General features: G+C 65.9%; 3 protein-coding genes across 5 annotated transcripts in view; 2 read left to right on the top strand and 1 right to left on the bottom strand.

Annotated features, from left to right (window-relative positions):
• MYO15B (myosin XVB) overlaps positions 1-11,587 on the top strand; it is a 31,047-nt gene extending 19,460 nt beyond the window's left edge. The window contains 34 exon segments of the mRNA XM_054593087.1: positions 371-532; positions 757-857; positions 971-1,047; positions 1,169-1,253; positions 1,445-1,543; positions 1,672-1,790; positions 1,888-2,073; positions 2,246-2,324; positions 2,491-2,893; positions 2,972-3,062; positions 3,188-3,407; positions 3,869-3,981; positions 4,215-4,274; positions 4,737-4,812; positions 4,940-5,058; positions 5,247-5,365; positions 5,449-5,590; positions 5,852-5,963; positions 6,071-6,237; positions 6,544-6,680; positions 6,830-6,893; positions 6,985-7,057; positions 7,448-7,524; positions 8,923-8,996; positions 9,077-9,192; positions 9,285-9,379; positions 9,480-9,557; positions 9,639-9,735; positions 9,880-10,025; positions 10,198-10,313; positions 10,650-10,783; positions 10,963-11,096; positions 11,209-11,349; positions 11,525-11,587. Of these exon segments, the coding sequence (XP_054449062.1) occupies positions 371-532; positions 757-857; positions 971-1,047; positions 1,169-1,253; positions 1,445-1,543; positions 1,672-1,790; positions 1,888-2,073; positions 2,246-2,324; positions 2,491-2,893; positions 2,972-3,062; positions 3,188-3,407; positions 3,869-3,981; positions 4,215-4,274; positions 4,737-4,812; positions 4,940-5,058; positions 5,247-5,365; positions 5,449-5,590; positions 5,852-5,963; positions 6,071-6,237; positions 6,544-6,680; positions 6,830-6,893; positions 6,985-7,057; positions 7,448-7,524; positions 8,923-8,996; positions 9,077-9,192; positions 9,285-9,379; positions 9,480-9,557; positions 9,639-9,735; positions 9,880-10,025; positions 10,198-10,313; positions 10,650-10,783; positions 10,963-11,096; positions 11,209-11,349; positions 11,525-11,587 (4,075 nt within the window).
• A 666-nt stretch (positions 11,588-12,253) lies between these two features.
• Positions 12,254-25,344, bottom strand: part of RECQL5 (RecQ like helicase 5) — a 31,147-nt gene continuing 18,056 nt past the window's right edge. For 2 of the 3 annotated variants that reach the window (XM_054592990.1, XM_054592991.1), the window contains 12 exons: positions 16,219-16,437; positions 15,875-15,974; positions 15,708-15,744; positions 15,520-15,578; positions 15,374-15,447; positions 14,960-15,053; positions 14,536-14,670; positions 13,677-14,209; positions 13,442-13,532; positions 13,003-13,224; positions 12,733-12,802; positions 12,254-12,644 (listed from right to left, as the gene is read on the bottom strand). In XM_054592990.1, the coding sequence (XP_054448965.1) occupies positions 12,544-12,644; positions 12,733-12,802; positions 13,003-13,224; positions 13,442-13,532; positions 13,677-14,209; positions 14,536-14,670; positions 14,960-15,053; positions 15,374-15,447; positions 15,520-15,578; positions 15,708-15,744; positions 15,875-15,974; positions 16,219-16,437 (1,735 nt within the window). In that variant the 3' untranslated portion in view covers positions 12,254-12,543. Of the gene's footprint in view, positions 12,645-12,732; positions 12,803-13,002; positions 13,225-13,441; positions 13,533-13,676; positions 14,210-14,535; positions 14,671-14,959; positions 15,054-15,373; positions 15,448-15,519; positions 15,579-15,707; positions 15,745-15,874; positions 15,975-16,218; positions 16,438-25,344 lie in introns of those variants that run through there. The other variant, XM_054592992.1, reaches the window with a different exon arrangement.
• On the top strand, positions 23,783-24,551 carry SMIM5 (small integral membrane protein 5). The gene is made up of 2 exons (XM_054592993.1): positions 23,783-23,953; positions 24,415-24,551. The coding sequence occupies exons 1-2, from the start codon at positions 23,827-23,829 to the stop codon at positions 24,522-24,524; spliced, it is 237 nt and encodes a 78-aa protein (XP_054448968.1). The 5' UTR covers positions 23,783-23,826; the 3' UTR covers positions 24,525-24,551.

The following is a 25,344-nucleotide window of genomic DNA, read 5'->3' as shown; positions in this document are numbered from 1 at the left end:
CCTGAGTCCCCCTCGTCCCCTCAGCCCACGCTCCCGCCAAGCGCCAACTGCGAGGCTCCTGCAGGCCCGGGGCAAAGCCCGCTCCCCGCAGGGTGTGGGGACTAAGAGGGCAGGGTCCAGGCAGTAGATTTAAGATGGAGAACAAGAGTCGTCCAAATTCCAATTAAATGGGTAAATAAATAAATGTGTGAGTCAGAGCTGATGTGTAAAGGAGAAGGGTTGTGAGTGGCAAAGAAGGAAACCTGTCTGAGCAGATGGACTCCTCACCAAGCCCGTCCCTTTCCGCAGGTCTGCCCTCAGGCCCTGGCCCTCTCAGAGGGTCACCTGCCTGGCTGGCCACGCCCCTAATGCACGCCCCTGTCCCATCCAGAGGCCTGGAGGGCAGCCCCCGTGGCTGGTCCGTGTCCCTGCATTCCGGGGACTCCTGGCAGGACCTGGTTGGCTGTGACTTCGTGTTGGACCTGATCGGCCAGACAGAGGACATGGGGGATCCTACGGGTCCCTGCAGCTACCCCATCACCCCCCAAAGCTTGTAGGTGCCACCCCAGCGCCCCCATTCCCAGCCTGCTCCTGTCCCTCTCCTGACCCGCCCTTCACAGCCCAGGGTTTACAGGTGCTGCCACAGACCCCGTCCCCCGGCCTGAGCCTCCCCGACTCTGTGGGGACAACCCGCACAGCAGCTTCTCCTCCGTGCCTCAGCCTGGGCGCCGCCGCCAGCCAAGGCACTCGCTTAGCTGGGCCCACTCTCCCCTGCAGCGCCGCGGACATCCCTCCGGCCCCTGGCGTCCAGGCCCCCGCGCTGTGCCCAGGGCCTCCTCCAGGCCCAGCCCCAACACTACCCGGCAGGGGCCACTCTGGTGAGGCCGGGGGTGGGCATGCTGAGGTTGGCTGGGATGGGGGTGCTGGGAAGAGGGGCGTGGGAAGCCCCACGCCCCAGGCTGGCGACGCTGACCCTCCTCCGGCTCCGCAGGGGAGTCCCAGACCTCAGAGAGCGTGGATCGCTACCTGGACCACGTCTTCGAGCCAGTCCTCTCCCCTAGCCTCAGCGTGAGCACCCTGCACACCGCCCCCCAGCCCTGCCCCTGCCCCACGGGAGCCTCTGCTGCCCCTCCCACCCCTCTCGGGGCTCTGGCTCTGCCCCTGTGACCTGTGACCTTTGTCCTTCCAGGACCTGGAGCAAGCCAGGGCTCTGAGCAGCCGCATGAAGGGAGGGGGCGCCATGGGGCCCATGCATCAGGGGAGCTACCCTATGGGTGAGTGTGGGCCCCAGCACCCACTCAGGGTCCCCCCGGCCCAGCAGCCCAGGCGGACATGGCCTGGCACTCCCAGGTCTGGGGTCAGAGCTCCAGCCAGCACCCTGGGCCTGTGTTCTTTGCCTGGGGATGGAGGGAAGGGGACCGTGGGCCCAGGTAGGGACCAACCTGGGAGGGCCCTGTTCCGGCAGCGTACCCAGGGCTGATGCAGGCGCCCGGATACCAGCCAGCGATGATGCCCGCGCCCATGCCCATGATGCCAGCAATGGGCGCAGTCCCTGCCATGCCAGGTGAGGCCGGGCCTGGGAGGGACCGGGGGAGGGAGGGTCCTGCTAAGGGCTCAGAGGGCACAGCGGGCGAGAGGGGGCTTGGAGCTTGGCCACAGGGCTCACCGGCTCCACCCGCCCGCCACACGCAGCCATGGTGGTGCCGCCACAGCCGGTGCCGCCACAGCCGCAGCCGCTGCTTCCCAGCGTGGACGTGAGGCAGCTGGCGACTCAGCAGCAGAACTTCATCAACCAACAGGCGCTGATCCTGGTGAGGGCGGGCAGGGCGCCCGGCCTGGCCCATGGGGACAGGTCTGTGGGGCAGGGCCAGGCCAGTGCTCACCGGGCCTGCCGCTCCTCCCGCTCAGGCCCAGCAGATGACTGCCCAGGCCATGGCCCTGTCCCTGGAGCAGCAGACGCAGCAGCGCCAGCACCAGGCCCGGGCAGCGCCAGCCACTGCCCCCAAGCCCAAGAAGCCCCCAGCCCCCAAGGGGGAGCCCGAGCCGGAGCCCGAGCCGGAGCCCGAGCCGGAGCCGGTGGGTGCCTGCCCGAGGGTGAGGCGTGGAGGCGGGAGACCGCACTGGGCTGAAAGCCCTGGGGTTGGGGCAGGGGGCAGGAGGATGCAGAAGTGTGTCAGTGGGGCCCAGTGCCAGGGATTCGAGGGGTTCACGGTGACGGCGGTGACTCGGCTGACGGAGCTGTTCCCTCACTTCCCCTTCCTGCCAGCACACCTCAGAGGAGACCGCACAGGATACGGACAGGCCCAGGAGCTTCCAGCAGAAAAGGAACTACTTCCAGAAGATGGGTGAGGGACCTGGGGTGGCAAGCCCGTGCAGAAGCTTGGTCATCGCCCCACCTGGCCGGGGACAGCGGGGTGCACTCCACTCCCCTGGGTCTGTGTGGCCTGTCCAGAAGCGTGGATGGGCAGGCCGGGCGGAGGGTGACAGACTGGGTCACCTGGGCACTTACAGGGCAGCAGCAGATCAAGGTGAAGACGGTGAAGCCTCCGGCCAAGGTGCAGGTCCCCCAAGGGGAGGAGCAGGAAGAGGAGGAGCCCAGCGCAGGTGGCAGGGAGATGGGGGAGGGCCTGGCTCTTGGGTGACGCACAGGGTCTCACATGTTTCCACTTCTCTCGTCAGCGCCGTCCCCCGTGGTGAAGAAGCCACCAGCACGAGGTGGGGCCAAAACTGCGCCGAAGGCTGAACCCGCACCGGCCAAGGGGGCGGAGCCTGGAGGCGGCCCCCAGCAGGCGGGGGGCAGAGCTGTGGCGCAGAGCTCAGACCGCTCGCCCCTGCCCAGCAGGGAGATTGGTAACATCATCCGCATGTACCAAAGCCGCCCAGGCCCCGTGCCTGTGCCCGTGCAGCCAGCCAGGTGAGCCGCGGGGGCGGCAGGCCCTGCCCACTCCCCAGGGAGCCGCCCTGTGGGCTCCTGACCTTTTTCTTCTCTCAGGAAGCCTCTCCCAATTTTCCCGAAGAAAAACAACCCTAAGGACGAGGCCCTGGCTAAGCTGGGGATCACTGGCGCCCACGCACCCTCCTCGGTGAGGCCCGCTCTGGCCCGTCCAGCACACGGCTGCCCTGCTCAGGAGCCCGAGCCTCTCCGGGGTGAACTTGACCTTCTCCCCAGACACAGCTTGTGTTGTGTGTGCTCTCTGTGCCCCCACAGATGCCGACCCCCAGCCCAGGGAAGGGCCCCCCACCCGCTGTGGCCCCTCGACCCAAGACCCCCACACGGCTCAGGGCCTCCAACTCCATCAGGGAGAAGCAGGGGCCCCTTCAGGAGCTGTTTGGCCAGAACCCACCCACTGCCCAGGCACCCCCACTTCCACCAGCGCCCCCCCCGCCGCCACCTGAGGACTCAGAACTTTCTTCAGCTAAGCCCCGCGGTGAGGAACCTCACGACCCTGGGCAGTGAGCTCCCCCGTGGGGGCCGGGATCCCCAACAGCCTCTTGGTGCTCCTGGCTGAGGCCAGCTGCTCCGGCTTCTGGACTTTGGAGCCAAGGAGCCCCAGCGTCAGCATTCCCACCCCGGGTAGGGCTTACGTACCCCGGGGACCTGTCTGGCACTGCGGACTGTCACATACGGGGTGTTGTCCTCAAGACAGAGCTGACAGCACTGCCAGAAATGTATTGGCCTTGCTGACGTGGCCAGGGAGGGGCCCCGAATGTCAGGGGCAGCAGGGAAAGATGGAGGCAGGAGGTGGGGCTGCGGGCGGGGACGAGGCAGAAGGCGGTCAGCACGTGGCCCTCACAGGGCCCCTGGGAGCTGAGGGTCCCCTCTCCCTGAGCCCGTCATCCCGCCTCTGGCCCCTCCTCACCCACTGCTCTCGGCACCTCCCTCCACCAGGCCCGCCGGAGCCCTTGGGGGACACGGGTGTCAGCACCCAGCTGCTTGTGCCCTCCGGCAGCGTGTGCTTCTCCTACGCCAGCGCGCCCTGGAGGCTGTTCCTACGCAAGGAGGTGGGCGTGAGGGCGGCCGCGGCCTGGCCTCTCTTTGGGCTGGGGAGGGGGTGGTGGTCTTGGGGGGACCCAGCTGGGGACCCCAACATCTGCTCCCCAAACACGGGGAGCTGCTGCCCCATGACCCACCTCCGCGGGCTGGTTTCCTGTCTGGCCTGGGAGGCAGAGGCGGGGTGGGAAGGGGCTGGGCAGGGCGCCATGCCCGCTCTCTGGCTGTCCCCTGCCGCCTGCAGGTGTTCTACCCCCGGGAGAGCTTCAGCCATCCCTACAGCCTCAGGCTCCTCTGTGAGCAGGTGAGAGCCCCGCCCACCTGCAACAGGTACAGACAGGTTGTGCTCGACCAGGCACGTGTGTTTCAAGCCCTGCCTCCTCTATGTAATCCTCACAAGCCCCCTACAAGTGAGGATCATCATTGGCCCACAACAGGGACTAAAAGTAGTGTATACGGTACCCCGCACAGTAGGCGCCTCCTGGTGCTTGTTCCTTTTGCCACCTCTGGGTGACGCGGGTCCCCCAGACCTCCAGTAGCCTCCCCTAAGTTCTGATTCTTCAGGGAAGCTTCATCCTGCTGACCAAGGGACAGCGGGAGGTTGCAGGAGGCAGGCAGGAGCTCCGGGCGGCGAGGCCCTGGGCTTGGAAGCCCCCATCCCTCCCTGCTCCACCTGTGCCCGCGGGCTCTCCACCTTTTCCTCTGTGTGTGGCTGCTTCCGGGATGGTCTCTGGACCTGGTGGTGACCACCTGGCTCTGACCTCAGATCCTAAGGGACACCTTTTCCGAGTCCTGCGCCCGGATCTCCCAGGACGAGCGGCGCAAAATGAAAGACCTGCTGGGTATGGTCTGGGGACCCCGGAGTCAGGGAACTGCAGTGCTGGGGGCGGGGCCTGCCTGCAGGGAGGGAGCAGACTCTGGGGCTCCCCGCTGCGAGGGAGCCTCAGGACAACCTGTGCCTGCCTGCAGGAGACCTGGAGGTGGGCCTAGACTCAATCCTCACCGCGGAAGACAGTGTCAAGAAGCGCATTGTGGTGGCCGCTAGGGACAACTGGGCGAATTACTTCTCGCGCATTTTCCCCGTCTCGGTCAGTGAGGGGGTGTAGGGCTGGGAGTGGCAGCACCCCCCGCCCCGTTCACACGTGGCCCGGGCCTTCAGCAGGGGTGGGGGGTGTGGGTGGGGGGTGTGGGTAGGGTGGGCCCCAGTGGAAAGATCAAGGCATCTCGGATGGTCGGGGGACCCAGCCGCCTGTTTGCGACCCCCCCTCCTGGGCAGGGTGACAGCGGCAGCAACGTACAGCTGCTGGGCGTGTCCCATCGGGGGCTGAGACTGCTCAAGGTGACCCAAGGCCCCAGCCGCTACTCCCACCAGCTGAAGACTCTCTGCTCCTACAGGTGAGCCTGGGCTATGGGGAGGGCGGGGGGCGGTGAGGGGGTGACGAGGTGGCCCCCAGCTCACGCCCTCACCCTGTGCACAGCTTTGTTGAGGTGCTGGGCGTGGAGTGCCGGGGTGGCTCCACCCTGGAGCTGACGCTGAAGAGGGAGCAGCTGGTGCTGCACACGGCCCGGGCCAGCACCATCAAGGCCATGATCGACCTCTTCCTCAGGGAGCTCAAGAAGGCAAGCGTGGCTGCGCGGGGGGCTGGGCGGGCCCTACCCCATGCTTCATGGTGCCCTGCCCCGGTTGGCTGGTCTTGGGGCGGTCAGACCGGCCCCTCCAAGCTGCCTGGGGCAGGATGAGGCTCTCCAGCTGGTCCCTGGATTTCCGGGGTGTAGAGGCGAGAACTAGGCCAGTGGAGGGGGAGCAGCGAGAGCAGGCGGGACCGGGGTCACAGGCAGGCTGGCTGTTCCCTTGCACGCCGCTCACCCTCCTGCCTGCAGGACTCCGGCTATGTCATCGCCTTGCGAAGCTACATCACCGATGACCGCAGCCTCCTCAGCTTCCACCGTGGGGACCTCATCAAGCTGTTGCCAGTGGCCAACGTGGAGCTGGGTATCGCCGGGGGCAAGGAGGGCACCGGCGCAGGGAGGGTGGTGCGTGGAGGAGCCTCCGGGGGCGGTGGGGCCAGGTGGGTGAGGCCGTCCTCACGTGCCTTCCAGGCTGGCAGTTTGGATCGACCGGGGGCCGCTCGGGACTCTTTCCTGCCGACCTCGTGCAGCCGGCTCCTGCCCCAGGCCTCTCCTCGCAGGAGCAAAGGACTGACCAGCCCAAGAGTCAGCCTCCAAGCAGAGAGCCGGGCCAGGATCGGTGGGAGAGGGCGTTGGAGGTGAGGAAGACAGGAGAGGCTCCGTAGCCCCGGGGCAGTGCCGATCGCCCTGCTGCCCTCTCCCAGTTTCTGGCCTGGTCTCCCAGCAGGGGCCATGCTGCCTGCCCCTCCTGTGTCCCGTGTGGTGCTTAGTTCAGTGCTATCCTAGAAGACGTCAATAAAGAGCTCTTGACTTCCCTGACTTCTGGTGGTGTGCTCACTATAGCTAGTCTGCCTGCTCCACGAGGGCTGTGCGGGGTGGGGCTGGGGCAGGGTCTCGGGGCAGGCCCCTGGGCACTCGGGTGGCACCAGGTCTCCTGTGCCCAGGGCCGTGCTCGCCCCCGGAGCTGGGTGCGCAGTGACAACTCCGAGGCCGTCAGCCTGCCTGCCTCCCTGTCCATGGACTCCCACAACTACACCATGCAGGAATTTGCCCTTAATTACTTCCGGAAGCCCCAGGCCTTGTGAGTGCCCTGGGCCCACCCCGTGCCTGCCTGTCTTCAGTTTCCCGGAAGTGGGCTTCCCTGTTCAGGGCCACCAGGCCACGGCCTGGGTTGGGGCAGAACAGCCGAACTAGCTAGGCTGTGCTCCTCTCTGCCCCCCGCCCACCCAGGCTGGACCAGACAGGCAGAGGTGCTGAGGGGAGAGCCGTGGCCAGCCTGGTGCAGTACACCAAGGTAGGGGGACAGGCAGGGGGAGTGGGGCCAGCGGACCTGCCCTCCGGCACCCACGGCCCCCAGACCCACAGCCCGGCCTCTCTGGCTCCAGGACCCCATCCAGGAATCGCTCATCAGCCTCAGCGACGAGGACATGAGCAGGAAGGCTGTGGAAAGCTTCCAGGGTGAGTGGCCGTCCTGGGGCCCATGTCTGCGGTGTCACAGACCCAGGTACCTGGGCGCTTCCTCTCCTTGAGTTTGCCGACTCACGGTAGCTCGACAGGCAGTTCCTGCACCCCACGGCCTTCACCCGCTTCTACTCCCACCCAAGGGGTTGTGGGGCATGTGGAGGCTGTGCGGGAAGGCAGCGGTGGTCCTGCTCCCCATGCGCCATGTGGGGCTGCAGGCCCCCGCAGAATCCCTCCGAGCCGCGCCTCCACACCGGTGAGGCCGAGTCTGCCGCTCTGCACGGCTCCCACACATTTTGAGAGCCAGGCATTGGCCGGCCGGGGAGAGCCCCTCGTGGGGACAGCGTCAGCCAGCCCAGCTCCCCTTGCTTCTCATCCTGCCTGTAGTTCTGATGCAGTTTATGGGGGACCAGCCTAAGCCCCGGGGCAAGACCGAGGTGGAGCTCCTCTTTGAGCTGCTGAAGGTAAGCAAGAGCTGGGTGCGCTGGAAGCTGGGGAGCCCTGGGGATGAACTCCTGTCCTGAACGGGCCCCCTCCTCCTTGGCCACTATTCATTCGAATCATCCACATGTATCTATGGAGCACCTACTACACGCTGGGGGCGTGGTGAGCCAGGCAGGCTAAGTCCCCGAAAGCTTACAACCTGGTGGGAGAAGAGAGTCAAAACTGCAAGGTTCGTGCGGTGGGGAGTGAAGGTGCTGTGGGGCAGGCAGGGGAGGGGCCGCCCCAGGGCAGAAGGCTCAGCGACAGGCGATAAGGCAGCGGGAAGCTGAGGGAAGCCAGTGGGCACAGAGAGGGGCAGGGGCGATGCCCCTGATGACCGGTGAGACTCGGCGCCAGCAAGGCCAGTGCGGCTGTGGCCCCGCGCGCTGGGGGCGAGTGGGGGATGCACCTGGGAGGGACAGTGGGTCCAGGTCACGGCAGACCTGGCAGGCCATCGTCAGGGCTTTGATGTTTCTCGAGGGAGAAAAGCCCCGGAGGATTTTGAAGAGACATGCGGCTTGTGTTTGCTGGGGTCCCCCAGCCCTTGCTTCCTATCCTGGGGGCGTAAGGGCAACAGAAGTTATTGCGATGATCGCCTGGTGAGGGGCGGGGCTGGCGCAGGCCCACAGGTGGCCGCAGAGGACAGAAGACGCAGCGCCGTGGGTTTCAAGGAGTTGCGGGTGGGGTGTGGGAGAGGGGCCAGGATACCAAGAGGTCTCGGCCAGATCACTGACCATCTTTACTAAGGAGACCTGAGGGAGGCGTGGGCCCGGGTCCGGGCTGCTGGTGGGACTTGGGAAGCGTGAAGCCTGGGGTCCTAGACTTTCAAGGGGAGGGCCTGGGGCTCACGGGAGGAGTCGGCTGGAGGCAGGCCCTGGGTGCTCAGCAGATGGAGGCAGCTGAGAGCACTAGGGGCAAGTGCAGACCGAGGCCGGAGGGCGGTGCAGCCCTCAGAGGTCAAGGAGGCAGGTGGACAGTGGTTGGCTTATTTTTTTTAAAAGACTTTATTTATTTATTTTCAGAGACAGGGGAGGGAGAAAGAGGGAGAAAGCTCAATGGGTTGCCCGCAACCCAGGCATGTGCGCCAACCAGGAATCAAACCACTGACGTTTCAGTTCGCAGGCCAGTGCTCAACCCATTGAGCCACACCAGCCAGGGCTGCAGACAGTGATTTAGAGTGACCAGCTGTGCAGACACGGTCACACTGAGAGACAGAGATGGCAGCCGGGCTGTCACCCTGACGTGGCCCCCAAGCCCACGGCCATCAGCAGGATCTCTCTCTCTCCCTGACGTCAGACCTCGCACCGTTCCTCACTCCCCTGCACTCTGCCCGCCCCCGCTGCCCCTCCCCCAGTCACCTGCCCTTTCTGTCCCCATAGATGTGCCAGGAGAAGAACCTCAGGGATGAGATCTACTGCCAGGTCATCAAGCAGGTCACAGGACACCCCCAGCCGTGAGTGTGGGGGCTGCTGCGGCGGGGGCGGGGAGGCTGGCTGCTGGTCGGGCAGCCTGAGCCAGGCCCTCTGCCCACAGGGAGCTCCGTGCTCGCGGCTGGAGCTTCCTCGACCTCCTCACTGGCTTCTTCCCACCGTCAACCACACTGATGCCCTATGTGACCAAGTTCCTGCAGGATTCAGGCCAGACTCAAGGTGCCTACAGGAGGGGTTTCCAGGCTGGGGGCTTGGTGGCTGGAGAGGGGTTTGGAGAAGCCTGTGACCCCCAGCCTGGCTCCTTCCTGCAGAGCTGGCCTGGAGCTGCCAGGAGAACCTCGAGCAGACAGTCAAATATGGCGGGCGCCAGCAGCTGCCGTACCCTGGCGAAATGCAGGCTATCCTGGTACTGGGGGTTCAGACAGCGGGGTGTTCCAGGCCTCCCTTGGGGGTGGGGAGCTGGAGCCTTGTCCATGGTGGCCTGACCCAGCCACCTGCCTTGGCAGAAAGGGAAAACGGCACGCCTGCTTCTTGTTCACCTGCCCGGGGGTGTGAGTTACAAGACCAACATCAAGACTTTCACCGTGAGCATGGGGCGCCAGGAGGGGCAGGGGAGGCAGGGCGGCTGTGGGCGTCAGCCCTGTGACTCCCGCCCATGTGCGCAGGTGGCAGCCGAGGTGCTGCAGGAGATGTGCGGACAGATGGGCATCACGGACCCTGAGGAGGTGCAGGAATTTGCCCTCTTCCTCATCAAAGGGGAAGGTGAGCCCTCTCACCATGGCGGAAGGGCGCCAGGCTGGGTCCACCTCGTGCCCGCGGGCGAGGCCGTCCCCGTGCTGGGGCTGGCAGGGCTGGGGGGCTGGCCCTCGGTGACAGGGCTGCTGCAAGCTGGGGCTCCGCTTGTAGGCACGCTGGTGCGGCCCCTGCGGCCTCGCGAGTATCTCAACAACGTGGCGGGGAGTCGGGACGCGAGCCTGCACAGCCGGCGGCTCGGCTGGGAGACGCCCCTGCACTTCGATAACCCCACCTACATCAGCACCCACTACAGCCAGGTCGGCCCCCACCGCCCTCCCCGGCCCCAGCCCACCGGGCCCCTGGCCCTCGGGCACCGCAGGCTCACCCCTGCCTGGGCAGGGGGCCTCTGAGCCTCCCTCCCGGTGAGAAGGGACGGTGGCAGGCGTTGGGGTTTCTGGGGCCAGCTGCCTGTCACTGCTCTGCCCTCAGCTGCAGCGGGACTACCTGCAGGGGAAGCTGCTGGTCAGCGCTCAAGCCGAAGCCCAGGTTGCCAGGCTGGCCGCTCTACAGCACCTCAGCAGGGCCCTCAAGGTGCCCCTGTCTCAGTGAGTGTGAGCGCGGCCCCCCGCGCCTCCCGTCACTCCTCTCGTCCCTCTCGGTGCTGGGGTCCCACCTCAGCACCCACCCCACGGGCCTCGCCTTCAGCCCACAACCCAAGGTCAAGGCCACACAAGGGCCAAATACGAACTCTTTCTGGCCCTAACCAGATGGGCCCAGAGCAGTGGGTGGAGGCTGTGGACGCCTGTCCTCCCCACCCCAAGCTCAAGGGCAGGGACACCCCACTCGTGTGCCTGGACCCTCAGCCTCACCCACAGTAGCTGCTGGTCCACTTCCTTCCCACCCGCTGTGTGCCCAGCCCTGACTGACTGGCTGCGTCCTAGGCAAGATCTGCTGGCTTACTTGCCGCAGCCGCTGCAATGTCAGGCGAACATGGCCGCCACGAAGAGCCTGGTGGAGCAGGAGCTGTGGCAGCTGCAAGGATGCAGCGCCCATGAAGCACAGATCAGCTTCATCGGTGGGTCTAGGGCGAGGGAGTTGCAGGAGTTAGGAGGCCCTGGAGGCAAGGGGCGAGGGCAGGGGTCTGAGGAAGCTTCTCCGCCTTCTGTACTCCCGCCTGGCCTGGGGGCCGAAGGGGGGAGGTCCCAGGGCCCCAGCGGCCAGACCGCCCGTCTTAGGCCTCCCTTCGGTCCCCAGAGGGTGTGAGCCAGCTGCCCCTCTTCGGCTACACTGTCTACGTGGTGCTGCGAGTGAGCAAGCTGGCCCTGCCGGGGCCCAGCCTTCTGGGGCTGAACCGCCAGCACCTCATCCTCATGGACCCCAGCTCCCAGGTGGGCCAGGCGCCTGCCCCTGTGCGGGCCAGGCACCCCACGCCATCCCTCTCCCGCCACCCACTGGCTCCCTCCCTGAGGGGGCCAAGCTCTGTGCCTCTGTTGCCCCCAGACCCAGCACTGCTCCATCGCCCTGAGGGACCTGCGTCAGCTCCGCCTGCTGAGCCCCCTGGATGAAGAGGGGCCCCCGGGCCTGGAGCTCAACTACGGCTCCCCTGACAGCCCCCAGACCATCTGGTTTGAGCTGCCGCAGGTGAGTGGCCAGGCCCGGACCGCCCTGGGAGGCTGGCGAGCACTACACCAGGCCTGGCCGGCCCGGAGCCCGGAGCCCGGGAGCAGGCTGGCACCCGCTGCTCAGCTGTGGTGCAGCCAGGGGCAGAGGTGGGGGCTGGCCTGGAGCCCTGCCCTCACCTGCCCGTGCCCCGCAGGCGCAGGAGCTGAAGCACACCATCACCTTCCTGCTGGACGGCAGCGGCCCCAAGGCCCTTTAGGGGCTGGCCTCGCCCCGCGGAGGGGCGGAGAGGAGGAGGGCCCCCTCCCTGGACCAAGTCTCCTCTGGATGGTCTCCCTGGAGTGCTGCCAGGTTGCTGTGACTCGGACTTCACGGCCTGGCTGTCCTGGAACCTGTCCAGCACAGCCCGGCTGGCCCATGTGGAGGCTGCAAGGCAGGGGCTGCTATAGTGACCTCAGCTGGGAAGAACAGTTGCAAGACTCCTTCTTGGGGTGCGTGGGGGCGCTGTAGGAACCCAGCTTGGGCATCTGATGCCGCCCGGGCAGGGGGAGATGTCCACCTGGCCCCGGCGCAGCGCCAGCACGAGCCCAGACCTGGGAGAAGCGGCTGCCGCGGAAATAAAGCTCCTGAGAGAAAAGGGCGGTGTGAGCGTGCGTGTGTGTTGTGACGGACAAGACTTTATTCCTCCGGTAAACGTCTTGGTGCAGCCGGGCCGTCCGGGCCCCGAGCTGAGCGGGAGCGGGGCCTGGCTGCGGCCCCTCGCCCCCCAGAGCTCCTGCGCCCGGAGGAGGCCCCGATGCCTCGCCTCGCACAAGGGGGCCCCGCCCCTGCTCACAACTTAAGTACAAGAGGTGGAGAGGCCACTTCTCCTTCCTGCTCCCCGGGCAGCAGCCACACCGCCCCCCCGCACCCCCCGTCCCTCGAATCTGGGGATCTGACTCAGAAACCAGCCACCAGGGCCAGGAGAGGCTGGGGAAAGAGGACCTCAGGCCTTGCAGGCAGAAAGACAGACAGGCTAACCTCTGGCCGCCGCCTTGGTTTGGGAGGTGTCTGGGGCCGTCCCCACAGCGGGGGGTGGCGGAAGGGGGCGGGGCCTGAGAAGAGAGGTGCTGCTGGCGGTGGCAGGCCTGTCGGCCCTCCCTGCTCCTGAGCCAGGCCCACGGTGGCCCATGGCCGAGTCCGGCGAGGACACTGGTCCCGCCGGGCAGCAGCTGGTCATGTCTGTGGGTCACACAGGCTGCTCCAGTCGGCCTCACTCTCGCACCGGACCCGGCCGTGGAAGAACTGCTTGATGAGGTCCTGGGCCTCCGCCTTCACTGCGGGTTCAGGGCAGGGGAAAGAGATGGCCGGTCTCCTCCCTGCAGGGCCCCTGTGGGCCCCCCGCCCGGCGATGTAGGCACTCACCACTCTGTCCTGGGGAGGACCGCTGAGCCAGCAAGTGGGAGAGATGGCGGGCGAAGCCTTTGAACAGTTCCTGGAGGTGGAGGGCGGAGAGGGGCCGAGAGCACAGGCCCCTGCTCTGCCCTCTGGGCAACCCCAGCCATAACCAGAGGGCAGGGCAGACCGGGGGCGGGGCAGCTGGCCTGTTCCCCCGTGGCTCACACTCCCTGCCCTCCCGCCACGGCCCCCAAGCGTCCTGGGGCAGGGAGGGCAGGGCCCTCCCACCTCGCCTACCTTAGATGCAAACTTGCCCTCTTTGTAGAAAGGGGTCAGGCACTTGACCACAATGTTCGCAGCCTCCTTTAGGGAGATGCCAGGAGCTGGGAGCTGGCAGGAACCCTGGGCTGTGGGCTTGGCGGGGCCCTGATCACCAGCCGAGGTGCTGTCCTTGTCCTCAGCTAAGACGGGGCCATTGGCTGGGGGGCAGGGCCTCTTCCGGGCCTGGCTCTCTGGGGTCTGCGCAGGACCACAGCGGAGGGTCACTCTGGGACTCCGTCGCTGGCCCCCTCTTCTTCTGGAAGACTGGGCCACAGCACCTGTTGGCTCCTTCCAGCCCATCCCACCTGCCCCTGGGGTGGGGAGAGATGATTTTCCCCAAGCCCTGAACCCAGAGCGGGGCAGACATGGGCCTGGGCCACAAGCCTCTTCCCTCCCGCTGGGGCCCCGTCAGTACCTGCTGGGGTCTGGGCCGCTTGCCCCTCTGGGTCTCCACTGCGGGGCTGGACTGGCCTTCAGGGAGCCCCGGAGCCCTGAGTGGGCAGGCACTGGTTGGGGGGGGAGCAGGCGTCAGAGCTCCGGGCAGCAGCAGCACCCTCGGCTCAGGCGGCCCCCGCAGGAAGGGACCCAAGCTACGAGGCCCGGTTAGCGAAGGAGATTCCAGAGGATGCCAGGGCCGCCCGTGCCCTTACCTGGGCCCCTTCCTGGTGCAGCCCTCCATCTGCAGGGGAGCAGCCGCGCATCCCAGGCCTCCATCCTCCTCCCCTGGGCACCGCTCCGGGGCCACGGCCAGGGGTCCCTGCAGCCCATCACGGGAGGGGCTGGCACCATCTGCCCCCGGGGCTGAAGCGAGCGGAGGGGGGCTCTCAGCTCTTTGGCAGAAGAAGCGGGTGATGTTCTGAGAATCCCTGAGGGCCGCAGCGGCTAGGAGCTGCTGCTTCCGGCCGGTGCGGGTCTGGGTGAGGGGACTGCCCCTGGAGGGGGCTTTTGCCTTTTTCTCAGGGGAGGGCCCCCCACAGTAAGTGCTGCTTCCGGGGGCTTCTCCTCTGGGCCTGGGGGCGGCCTCGCTGCCTTCCTCATCCTGGAGGCCGCAGGGCTGGCTGGGGGGCTCCCGCACAGGCTGGGGGGCGCGTGCCTCAGCCCGGGTCTTCTCCATCAGCTCTGTGGCCGTTTGGAATGGGCAGGAGCCTTTGGGGAAACCAGCTCCCACGCGCTTGGGTTTGGGCTGTGAGGAGGGGAGAGCGGCTCTGACTGCCAGGCCCCTGCAAGGGCACTCCTGGCTGGCCCGGGTGGGGCGGCGTCGGTGGGGCCTCAGAAGCAGGGCAGCAGAAGACAGGCCGACGCCCCCAGGGGTCAGGCGGGCGAAGGAAGGGCCGTGGGGCTGGAGGGATACAGCGGGCAGAGCAGAGCAGCTCACGGGCCTGCCCTGGGGCACCCGAGGGTCGGGGCTGTGACGCCAGGCAGGGCAGGATGCTGCGCCCTAGCCGAGGGCCAGAGGCCGTGGCACCCTTCCCAGGCCCAGAGTCGGGGGGACGCCAGGGCGCTGCTCACCGAGTACACCTGGGAGGCCGGCAGGATGTCGTGCTCATTGGGCTCCGGGGGCTCGGCCTGGGCACCGCCACTCTGGCCAGCGCCTGCCGTGTGGTAGAGCTGCCCGTCCTTGGAGGCTCTGTGGATCTCGGCCACCTGGGGAGGCACGAGCAGGCCTGCCATGCACCCGCCAGCTCCTGACAGCCCCCAACCCAGGCTTTCCACAAGCGGGCTCCACGGCCCACAGCTACGGGCAACTGGACACTGGACAAGCTCCAGTCCTCATGGGCCAGGCTGGAAACACCCCCAGCTGGCAAAGGAGGGAAGTCGGGCTCCCCCCGAATAAGTGGTCTCTGGGGTGAGGGGTGGAGTCTGGGCTGCCTGGAGGTGTGGGGCGGCCTCTCCCAGCCTCACCGGGCGCCCGCCCCACCCCGCCCGGGCCCACCTTCTTCAGCACGCTGGCCTTGTACAGGTTGGCTGCCCTGGCGCTTCGGAACATCTCGTGTTCCAGCTGCACGGCCTCAGCCTGGAGGTCAGGTCTGAGGGAGGGAATGAGAGGCGTCGGGCGGCCTGAGCCCTCTCCCTGTTGAGCCCCTGCTGGATTCTCCCTGGGGACCCTGGAGATGGTTCAGGGCCTGGGGGCAATGGCCTCAGGTACGGAGATTCCAACCTGGGCATTTTGGGCAACCTTCAGCCCCTCGGTTGTGGCCAGGCCTGCCTCCCGGTAGGGCTGTGCGGACCCGCATGCCCCAGGAGCGGGCTGGGCCACAGGCAGGGGAGGGGCTCCCAAACATGCCCAGGGTTCCTAGTGTCCAAAGGAACAGGGCTTGGACAGTTCTGCACGGCCCAGGGCACTCACCGGTCAGAGGTGCCCGCGGCCTGGCAGTTGCTGCCCAGAGCCTCCTCCAGAAGCCGCAGGCAGTGCTCACGGGCCTGCGCGGGGAGAGGAGCTGGTCACACGAGCCCCCAGGCTGGGGGGCTGGGGCCGGAGCCACCACCTCCTACCTTCACAGTGAGCCTGGGGATCCTCCTGCTAGAAGCGTCTTTCAGGGGGCAGTCCTCATCTGGGGGAGAGTGGGGAGGTTCCACCACATGGCCTCCTGTGCTCTAGAGTCCCCAGCCCCCGCAAGGAAGTATCCCCCCTCCACACCCTGGAACCCCCTACAAGCCCCTGGGGACATTTCTGTACCGACCTGGGGGGACGAATTCTTCTCTCTTGGCGTCTTTGCCCTAGAAGAGGACATGAAGAGCTTGTGAGGCACCCTGTCCACTGCAGGAGGGCCCCGTTCAGCACCAGGGAAGGGCTTGCGAGGCTGTGAGCGGGAGGCCACTTGGGACCCCACAGAGCCCGCCCCTTCACCTTGCGCAGACTCATCTGCCTCTGGTAGAAGAGGTTCCACTCCCGCTTGTGGGCCTCGTCTCTGCCCTCGTCGCCGCTGCCTCCGGAACCTTCGTCGTACCTAGGGGAAGGCTGGGCCTGAGCAGCCCCGGCCTGGCCTCCGCCCTCCCTCCACACCCCGGGAGTGGCAGCCATGTTCCCGATGCCCTGGCAGCTTGGACAGTACTGAGGCCCAGCCCTGGCATGGCCCATGGCTCAGAGGGACGGGCTGTGGCATGGCGTCGTCTCTGCTCTGGCCTTGGCACCAGGGAGAGAATGCCAGCCTATTTCCAGGGGGCGGGGCCCCTGGCTTCACGGCCCCTCACCTGCTGAAGCCCCCGTAGCCCCTGCGGCCTCCCTCATACAGCTCGGGGTCGAAGCCGTTCTCCTGGGAGGGCCGGATGCAGGTCTTGCTCCAGCTGCTTGCACGCTCCAGGGCGTCCAGCTGCTTCCGCACAGCCGCGTGGTTCTGGCAGTGGTCGCAGCCTTTGGTGCAGGCAGGGGGCGCATCCCCAAAGTACTTGGCAATGGCAGCATGGCGACACCTGGAGCAGGCAGCAGGGCAGAGGTGGGGATGAGGGGCCGGGCAAGCCCCAAGCTCGGGCCGAGCACTGCTATGTGTCTGGACCGCGCTAGGCGCCGCATATGCCTCCTCTCGCAGGGCCTCACAGCATTTTGGTTGCCTGTTTACCGACGAGGAGGGTGCGGTAAGGGCACCTTCCCATGGCCATGAGGCACACGGGGAACCCAAAGGAGCCATGACGTGGCCCTGCCTCTGCCTTGCTTCTCTCCCTGTGGACTACTGGGACCCGGCCCTATCCCCCCACTGGCGGAGCGGTTCCGGAAGGGGCGCGGGCTCTGGGTGCAGAGGCTGCAGCCCCAGGAGAGCATCTGACCTCTGCAAGCCAAGCTCGCGCCAGTGAAGCGGTGCAGGGAGGGCGCCGGCCCCTCGGGCTGTGGCAGAGCCCACGAGACCGCACTCATTAAGTGCTTCCCACAGCCTGGAGCCCCGCAGGGCTCACGGTTACTACCTGTCACTCTTTGATGCAGGAGGTGGCCCCACCCTGGCCCCTGGCCGCAGTGCTCAGCTCTGCGTCTGTCTCTTAGTGACCTCTTCCTTGTTGTCCCCAGCAAGCCTCTGCCTGGCCCAGTGTTCACTGCCCGGGGCGGGGCGGGGGCAGGGGACTGGAACCAGACAGCTCTGAGAGCTGCGCTCTACCCGGCCACCGTGAGGCAGTGAGGAGCAGCCTCCGCCCCCTGGGGCCAGCTTCCCGCTGTCTCTACTCTGACTCCCCGGGACGGGGGCACAGTCAGTCCTTGGGGCAGGTGCAATGGCTCCAGGGGCGGGGGCCACAGCTCTGTCAGGTCCCTTGTAAGTGTTCAGTCCAGCCGCAGGAATGTGGCAGTGTGGTAGGGAGCAGAACTGTCCAGGTTCCACATCCAGGGACAAGAATAGCTGGCGCAAGAAACCCTTTAAGCAGCTGAGGCCCTGAGGAGCAGGCTCCAGGAATAGGAGCGGACTGTCACCCAGCCCCCAGGAAGCGGGTCTGGCTGCCTTGGTTAGCTGAGCAGAGAACGCACTTTGAACAGCCCGAGACAGCCAGGTGGCCACCAGAGGGCGCTGTCGCCACTGCTCCTAAAACCCATGTGTATGGCCTTCTGTCGCCAGAGTCTGTACCTCCGCACCGAGGCCGCAGGTCTGCCTCTGGGAGGATCTGGCATCCAAGCGGTGTGGCCACAAGGTTGGCTTCCTAGCCCTACCCTCTCCCAGGCCCTGACTCACTGGGGTTTTGTGCTCGCACTCAAAGGGCTCCATTGATGGCTAGAGGAGGCAGGCTGGGGTGCTCTCCGGTCCTGCTCCTGGCACCGGCTGGTCCACCAGGGCGGCACACCCAGCCAAATGTCAAAGGGCCTAGCCAGCCAGTGCGCTGCTTGGGAGCCTGTCCCCGACAGCCCGGCACACCCGCTTTGGCAAGGAGACCCACAGAGCTCTTCCAGACCCGGGAGCTTGAGGCACATCTCCAGCAAGCAGGGCCCCCACAGGCCACTCCCTGGTCACTCGGGGGCTCCCAAGTTCTTCCCCAGAATACCTCCCAGGGGGCTAGCTTCTTGGGTGGTCTGGCCCCTCCCCCACTATTTACTTTCTTTCCCCAGAGAGGCTGGAGGGAGGGACCAGCCAGGGAGTTGCCTGAGGTGCAGGCTGGGTGGTGGGGGCTGGAGCCAGAAGGCCCCCACTAAGGGTAGGGCGGGGGCCTTAGGGGTGGGCACAGTGGGGCCGCTCCGCCCTCCCCATTCCACACCTCAGCGGGGACCTCCCTGGGGTCACCTCTGCCGGGGAACAGAGGGCCGACCTCCGCTTTCATCAGCTCCCAGCCCAGGCCCAGCCCACGTGGCCTAGCACACACCCACCAGGAGGGAGAGGAAGAGGAGGAACAAGCAGAGGGAGCCGGCCAGTTCCCGCAGGCCTCCTGGGGCAGGGCAAGTTCCCAGCAGGGCTCCCTGCCTGCACCCAGGCAGCGGAGGCACCGGCTCCCCCCTTAGTGGCCGCCCTGTGTCATTTGACACTTGGATCTCCCGGACGACCAACAACAAAAAAGCTGAAGCCCAGATAGCAGCTGATCGAGCTGCTGGCACGGAGGAGTGGCACCCAGGGAGCAGCACTGGGTCACGAAACAGGCGTCTGAGGAGGAGGGGAGAGGTGGCGGCAGGCCGAGGCCAGGCCTGAGAGCAGAGGTCCGCTGACACCGCCTGGCTCCCAGCGCCTGTGTCCACCCCGGCGCCGACACCTGAGCTCCTAGGTGAGAGCCACGGGCGAGGGGGGAGGAAGGGAACAAAGCAGCAAGGGTCCCCTGCACCAAGGGTGGAGGGCCTCAATTTACTATGGGGGACACATTTGGCACAGTCTCCGGATGGCCTCCAGTTCAAACCTGGGCTCTCCCTGCTTTTGCTGTGACCCAGCAGGGCCGAGGCTGTAGCCTCTTTGAGAGTGGCTTCCTCCCTGCTTGCTGAGCAGGCCGAGGGGCCCAGGGTGCCTGCTTACTCTGCGAGTGAGTTTAAGCCTTTTCCATTCAGGGGGCTTACACGACGGATTTGGCTGCCCCGGCTACGGGGAGAAACCTCGCCTGGCCATCGAGCCTCCCTTTTCCCAGGATCTAGGCAGAGCGCCCCCACAACCCCGGCCCTGCTTTCCCCCAGCCCAGGAGGCTCAGGGCAAGGTCCACCCAGCCATTTCTTACCCCTCAGGATGTGGCAGGACCCATGGCAGCTCTGCCTATCTGTGTCCCAGGCCAGAGCGGCAGCTGCCTCCCACCCCCCGCGAGGAGCTTGGCCAGCGCACTGCCAGGTGTCTTCAGCCCAGGGCGCAGCTCAGGCGTACCTCCAGGCCCACTTAGATGTCCACGAGTCCTGGGGTCTCCCTAAATGCTGCGCCAGAAATGAGAGTGCCGGACTCTAGGCCCAGGGTCAGGTGGGGAGAGGGGAAGACGGGGGTACTGAGGCTGGGGGAGAGCCCGCCTGGCAGCTGGGCCCTCTGATGCACCACTGTAAGGCTGACCCGACCCCACGGCAGTTGTCCGTGCAGCTCGGAGATGAGCCCTCCTGGGCTGGGCCCGTGAGCCACGGCCGGCTGACTCCTCCTGCCCCCCTGTCCTCAGCCAGGGTTAAAGTTTCCCTCTCCGTCCTTCAGACGTCTTCCCCAAAGCAAACAAGCTAGTATCTACTTAGAAAATACACGACGCAGGTAAAAGTGGAAACCAAGGATCGGTCCCAGAGTTCCTTGCTCAGCACAGGTGGTGCAATCTGGCCTGGGCTGGTGGCCGGGGAGACCACGGGCCCTGCGGCAACAGGTAGCACAGGGTGGAGAGGAGGGACGGGCGCTGGGCTGTGCCGGAGGCAGCCGGTAAGGTGCTGTGGGAGGAGCCATGGTGAGCCCGTGGCTACCCCTGCTGGCTCTTACCCTGAGACACCCCAGGCAGGCAGGCGGGAGTGGGAGTCCCTGTGCCCACAGGACACAGGTGGACAGGGTCCCGCACACAGTCCCTGAGCTGGCACAGAAGGGTGATGCCCAGCGTCTGGGGCTCTGAGAACGATCTCCAGCAGCACAAGCGCCTCCTCTGGCCCAGAAAGGCTACAGGGCTGGGGAAATGGGGCCCGTGGAGGGTTCAAGTGTCCACTTCCCACAGCGAGTTGGAGCCAAGGCAGAACAGGGCATCATTGGGAAGGCTCTGCGCGGCCCACAGTGGCACCTCTGCCCTGCTGGCCAGGCCTCCAGACCCCACAAATCTCCCAGGTGCTTAGGTTACTATTCATTCTAGCTGTTCCTCAAACAAGACAGCATCCTGGGGGTGAGGGTGGCCAAAAAGCACCCTGACAAAACAACGGGGGCAGAGCAAGGAGCCCTGAGGGCCATGAGCACCACCACCTGTACCTACCAGTCCAAAAAGCACCTGCCTGCTGCCCCTGGGGAGCTGGAGTGTCAGTTTTGCAAGGAGGAACCGGAAGCTGCGGTGCCTGTGGCAGGTACTTGGCCTGACCGCTCCGCTGCGAGGTGCTTTCTCAGGAGATAACACAGACAGGAATGTCTCCTAGTCCGCCCGCCCTGCCAGCCTTCCTCCCTGCCCTGCCGACTCGCCCCCTACGCTGGCAGCCACTCGAGCCTGAAGCCCCCTGGAAAGGCTCCCCACAGGGCCCTGCAGGCAGCTGGGCTGCTCTCCAGTCTGGGGGCTGGGAAAGCTACCACCTGCTCTGGCTTTTTCAACGGACGCGACATCGAGCACGGGGGTGGGGGACCCTGGTGTCCCCGGTTCACAGGCAAGACGTACAGCTTGGGAGGAGTTTAGTGAACCTGAGGTAGAGCAACCAGAAGGACAGAGAATTCTCAGTCGTCCCACTGGACTCCCCTGCCCGTCTCCGTCCAACCTGGGAAGGTGCGGGGAAGAGAGGCGGCTGGCCCCCGGGCACCCACTTTCCCCAGGCTATGGCTGGGAGCACTGAGGGCTCCCTGCAGAGCAACAGCCGGGGCACAGGCCGCTGGTCACCTGCCGGCTGCCGGCTATACTGGGCACCAGGCGTCGGCGCCCCCCTTTGCCTTGCTTTAAATAGCCTGCCCGAGTCCCACTGGAATGTGCCTTCTCCTTCCCAGGAAAAAGAGGCCCTTCCACCTCCCCCATGGTCCCTGCTAAGGCTCCTTCTGCTCAAGCCCAAGCTGGAAATAACAAAACCTCAACTGAGGAGCCAAGGGGGCTCTTCTTCAGTCTTTGGGGGCAGAAAAGCCTCATCTGGCGGCCCCACCCCTGCTCCCAGCACAGATGGACCCAGCGAGTGGCCCTGGCCTGGGCAAGGCTGGCTGACGCGGGTCTCCAGAGGCCCTGGGTGCGAAGCTGTGACGCTGTCCACGTCTGTGGCCTGCTGCTGCTATGGACCAACAGGCTTCCCGAAATAGGGTGCGGGCCCCCTGGGCAGGAGTCTGCAGCTTTCTGACGTCATAAGTCCCTGGAGTATAGCTGACTTTACAGCTGCAGCTTCTGATCAACAAACCGCGCCCTGCACAGCAATTCCGCTTCTGCCCAACCTGGGCCACCTTCCCCTCCCCTGCTCTGGAGGTCACGCCCCCCTGGGAGCCTTCCTGGGTTTTCAGCCCTCAGAGCACCAGTGGAGAAGCTCCCCCTGCCCTCCGTCCGCCGCTTTTAAGGAGTGTCTGATCCTCACAGCGGGCGATGCAGGCACTGGGCCAGTCAGGCTGAAGACGCCAGATCGCTGCAGCTGACATGGGAGAGGAGCAGCTCCGCACCTTGGCCCGCATGTGCTTCTTCAGGCCTCAGGCCCCGGACTGAGCCCAGCCGGTGGGCTCTGGGCCACCTGGGGACCAGGGGGGCAGGGATGCCCACAGGCCCCAGAACAAGGGAGGGGCCTGCTCTACTGGTCAATGGGAGAAAGTCTGTTTAGGGACCACAGGAGAGAGGTCCTATGCTTGGGAAGGTTATTTGGTCGCCCTGAGATAAAAAGACACGCAAGATCTGTTCCTCGGTGGTCCTCATAGAGCAGGTGTGGCCTTGGCCTGGTGAACAACGCTCCTGATAAAAGCAGAGGCCCAGGCCCAGGAGGGTGGGCTAAGGCTGCTCTCGCAGAGCCCACCAGTGGCCCGGGTCACCGGGCTGGCCCACCGCGCGGGCAGTGCCATCAGTCAGCTGTCCTAGGCTGACTTATCTTGCGGGTCAAAGAGTAAACTTCCCGAGACAGGCCTCCACTGAGAGACAGTGTAGGGCTGCAGGGGGAGGGCTGGCCAGACCGCTGTCCTGCTGTGGGGTCCCGGAGACGCCCCCCCCAGCTCTCCGTCTCCCCGTTTGTAAAGGAGAGGAGGCAGGCGCGACGGCCCGTGGCGCTGTAGGAGGCTATGCCTCAGTGCGTCTGAACACTGGGATTCGGCCCCCTTTGCAGAGACGTGCTGGCCCTGCTGTGGGGTGTGGGGGAACGCGGGGGCTCCAGGGGCCTCCCCCTTCTGACCAGAAGCCGCTGCCTGGCTTCCACGGCGCCCGCACTGTCTGCGGCCCCCACTGCCACGTGAAAACCGCTCCCCGTCTCCAGCTCGCCTCCGCTTCCTTCACCTCACACACCACGGGCATTCCGAAATGAGGGACCCAGATGAAGCTCCCCCAGGGTGTTTCAGGAGGGTCACCGACAGTGTTCGGGGTGGTGTAACTACCCCCAAAGGCCACCTCGACCCTCCTGCACTGGCCGGACCCTACCCAGAGGCAGTCACGTGAGCTGGGCCCCTCCCTGTGCCAGCCTGGTGGCCTGGACAGACAGGCATGAAAGGGAGAGAGCCTCGGAGATAAAGGGACTCGTCCAGTCACGGAGCAGGAAGGGGAGGCAGCGCCCAAACCACGGACAACACAAACAGTGCTCTGCGGCAGCAACTGACAAAGCCATCGGAGAACTTATCTCGTGGAGAAGGCGGTGCAGGCGGCACGCACCAGTGGCCTGCCAGGCGCTGAAGGACTGGGGCAGAAGAGGGGCAGACGTGTCCTAGGGCTGCAGGAGGGACTCACGGTTCAGTACAAGGTCACACCCTCCGTTCATCAGAGCTGCCCCAAGAAGGAATGGGGCGGGTTGGGAGCCAGGTGGTGACACTTCCGGGCGTGACCAGCTTCGCAGACTGCAGCCATCTCGGGAAAACCCGCCTGGCTGAGACCAGGGACACGGCGGCAGTAACTAGAGCTTAAGGTCTGGCACATGCCCCTGGCCACCTGTTAGCCTCCCTTGGATTAGAGCTGCTTTGGAGAACAGGTTCAGCCTGGGTTGGCACACGGCTGTCCCTGGTCTCTAAAGGCCATGGCTCCCTGTGCCCACAGGTGAGGTGGAGCGGAGGGGGCTCTGCTACACATCACACCCTACGCACAGGCTGGGCCTGGACCTTCAATTTGGCCCCCTGGGCTTCCCAGACAGGAGGAGCTGGGGGCACTGCGCTGCCACACACCTGGGGCAGGTACGAGAGCAGAGGAGACCCTCCCGGTAGCCCGGAAGAGCAGGTCCAAGCCAGCAGGGGAGGGAAGGGCTGGCTAGACCAGCCGTGGGATGCCCGATCCCATTATGAAGAGGACCCCTTGGGAAAAACTGGGGGGACAAAGTGTCATCTCTTCCTCCTCACAGAACTCCGTAAGAACAAAGAAACCGGGCTGGTGGGAGAGGTCGGGGGCAGTGCCATCTGGGTGAGGGCGGGGGGCCACCACTGAGCAGAGGGGCCCCATGGGCTCCGGCCCTCCCACCTGAGCTGCCAGGGCCGAGATGGCTGAGACCGGACAAACTTGTTCTGCGGGCTGCAGGGGAGCGAGAGGGCGGATGCTCTAGAGCCAGCCCTGTAGGGACTCAGGCCCTGTCTCTGTTCAGCACAGCCGGCAGGAACCCCGGCAGGACCCCCAGCAGGACCCCCGCTCAGCATGGCGGCCACCGACTTCCTGCAGGAGATGAGCGCGGTGGGGGAGAGGCTGCTGCTCAAGCTGCAGCGGCTGCCGCAGGCCGAGCCCGTGGAGATCGTGGCTTTCTCCGTCATCCTCCTCTTCACAGGTCAGTGGGGCTCTCTGGCTCTCCCAGGGAGCCGGCAGACAAGACCACGGTGCTCGCCAGAGGGCTGGCGGAGGTGGCGTGGTGCCTCCCAGGCAGAGGAGGAGACGCAGAAGTCCCTTGAGGGGAAGCAAGGGATTTCCCCCAGTCCTGCTGCACGCTGCTTGGGTGACGGGCTGGGTGGCGCCGGGCACCAGAGGCAGCCCCGCATTCCGGCCCAGGGATGCAGGGAGCAGGGCTCTGGAGGCCGGACGCGGCATGGCAGGGAGGAGGCCAGGGCCCCGGTGGCCGGCACGGGGATGGCTGACGCCTCTCGTCAGACCCTGGGGTATTTCTGACCAGTGAGCCAGGCCTTTGAGTAAAGGCCCTCCACACGCCCAGAGGGGCTGCTCCGGAAGGAGGCAGGCATCTTTTCTCACCTCGGGGTTCCCTGTGCCCTCTGCCTCTCTCCCCCAATCCTCCAGCTACCGTGGTGCTGCTGCTGCTGGTGGCCTGTAGCTGCTGCTGCACCCGCTGCTGCTACCCTGAGCCGAGAAGCAGGAAGGCCCAGGTGCGGCCCATGACCCCACCGTGAGGGACTGAGGGCTGGCCGAGGAGACGCTGGAGAGCTGACTGCCAGAGCCACGGCCCAGGTCAACCCGGCCCTGCAGCCCTGACCCCTCGAGACCAAGATCTACTGTCACAGCGCTGGCCCTGCCCAGGAACCGGACCCTCATACGGGGAAGCTCATCAAGGGAACGAGGGTTCCAGTCACAAGACCTCCCTCCCCCTGCCAGTGAACACGGTGCCAAGGAGGAGCTGACCACTTCAAGGATGGAGGAACGCACCAGAGTGCTCTGCCTGCCTGCGCTTTTTAACAAAACACGGAGGTGGGGTTGTCAGCCTGTGGGGAGCTGGCCTTGGGACCCTGCTGAGCCACGCCAAAGAGGAGCCCACCCACAGGGACTTTACGTAGTGGCTACTGGATCCCCTGCTCCCCACCAGAGTGGGGGGTGCATGTCAGTATCCTAGTCCAGTGTTTGCCTGTTTCTTCCCCAGAAAAAGCTTTTCTGTTACGTGTTTCTGTGACACCAGGCTCCCCAGGCTGTGTGCTGTGCATCGGCAGGGCCGTGTGCCAGAATTCAGCGGCGTGACCAGCAACTGCCCTTTCAGGCCTCCGCTCCCCGTGCCCAGGAACGCGGCGGAAATGTGCAGGCAGGAATGCCGCCCAGGAGGGGATGCCGCGGAATCAGTGAGGGGTGCAGGGGCACTCCCGTCAAGCACTAGCTGCTAACAAGCCCTGGCCCCGCAATCCCACCCTACAGCGATGGATGCTGTGTGCACCCAGGCAGCCGCTGGCTCGGAAACACCACTGAACAGTTCCCACGGCCATCACCTTTGGTAGGCACACCCTG

The sequence above is a fragment of the Pteronotus mesoamericanus genome, unplaced genomic scaffold, assembly GCF_021234165.1.
Source record: "Pteronotus mesoamericanus isolate MK-2021 breed Mesoamerican mustached bat unplaced genomic scaffold, CSHL_Meso_final scaffold_408, whole genome shotgun sequence".
NCBI classification, from domain to species: Eukaryota; Metazoa; Chordata; class Mammalia; order Chiroptera; family Mormoopidae; genus Pteronotus; species Pteronotus mesoamericanus.
Note: the sequence above shows the minus strand (reverse complement) of the source record. Positions and strands in the feature narration are given on the sequence as shown.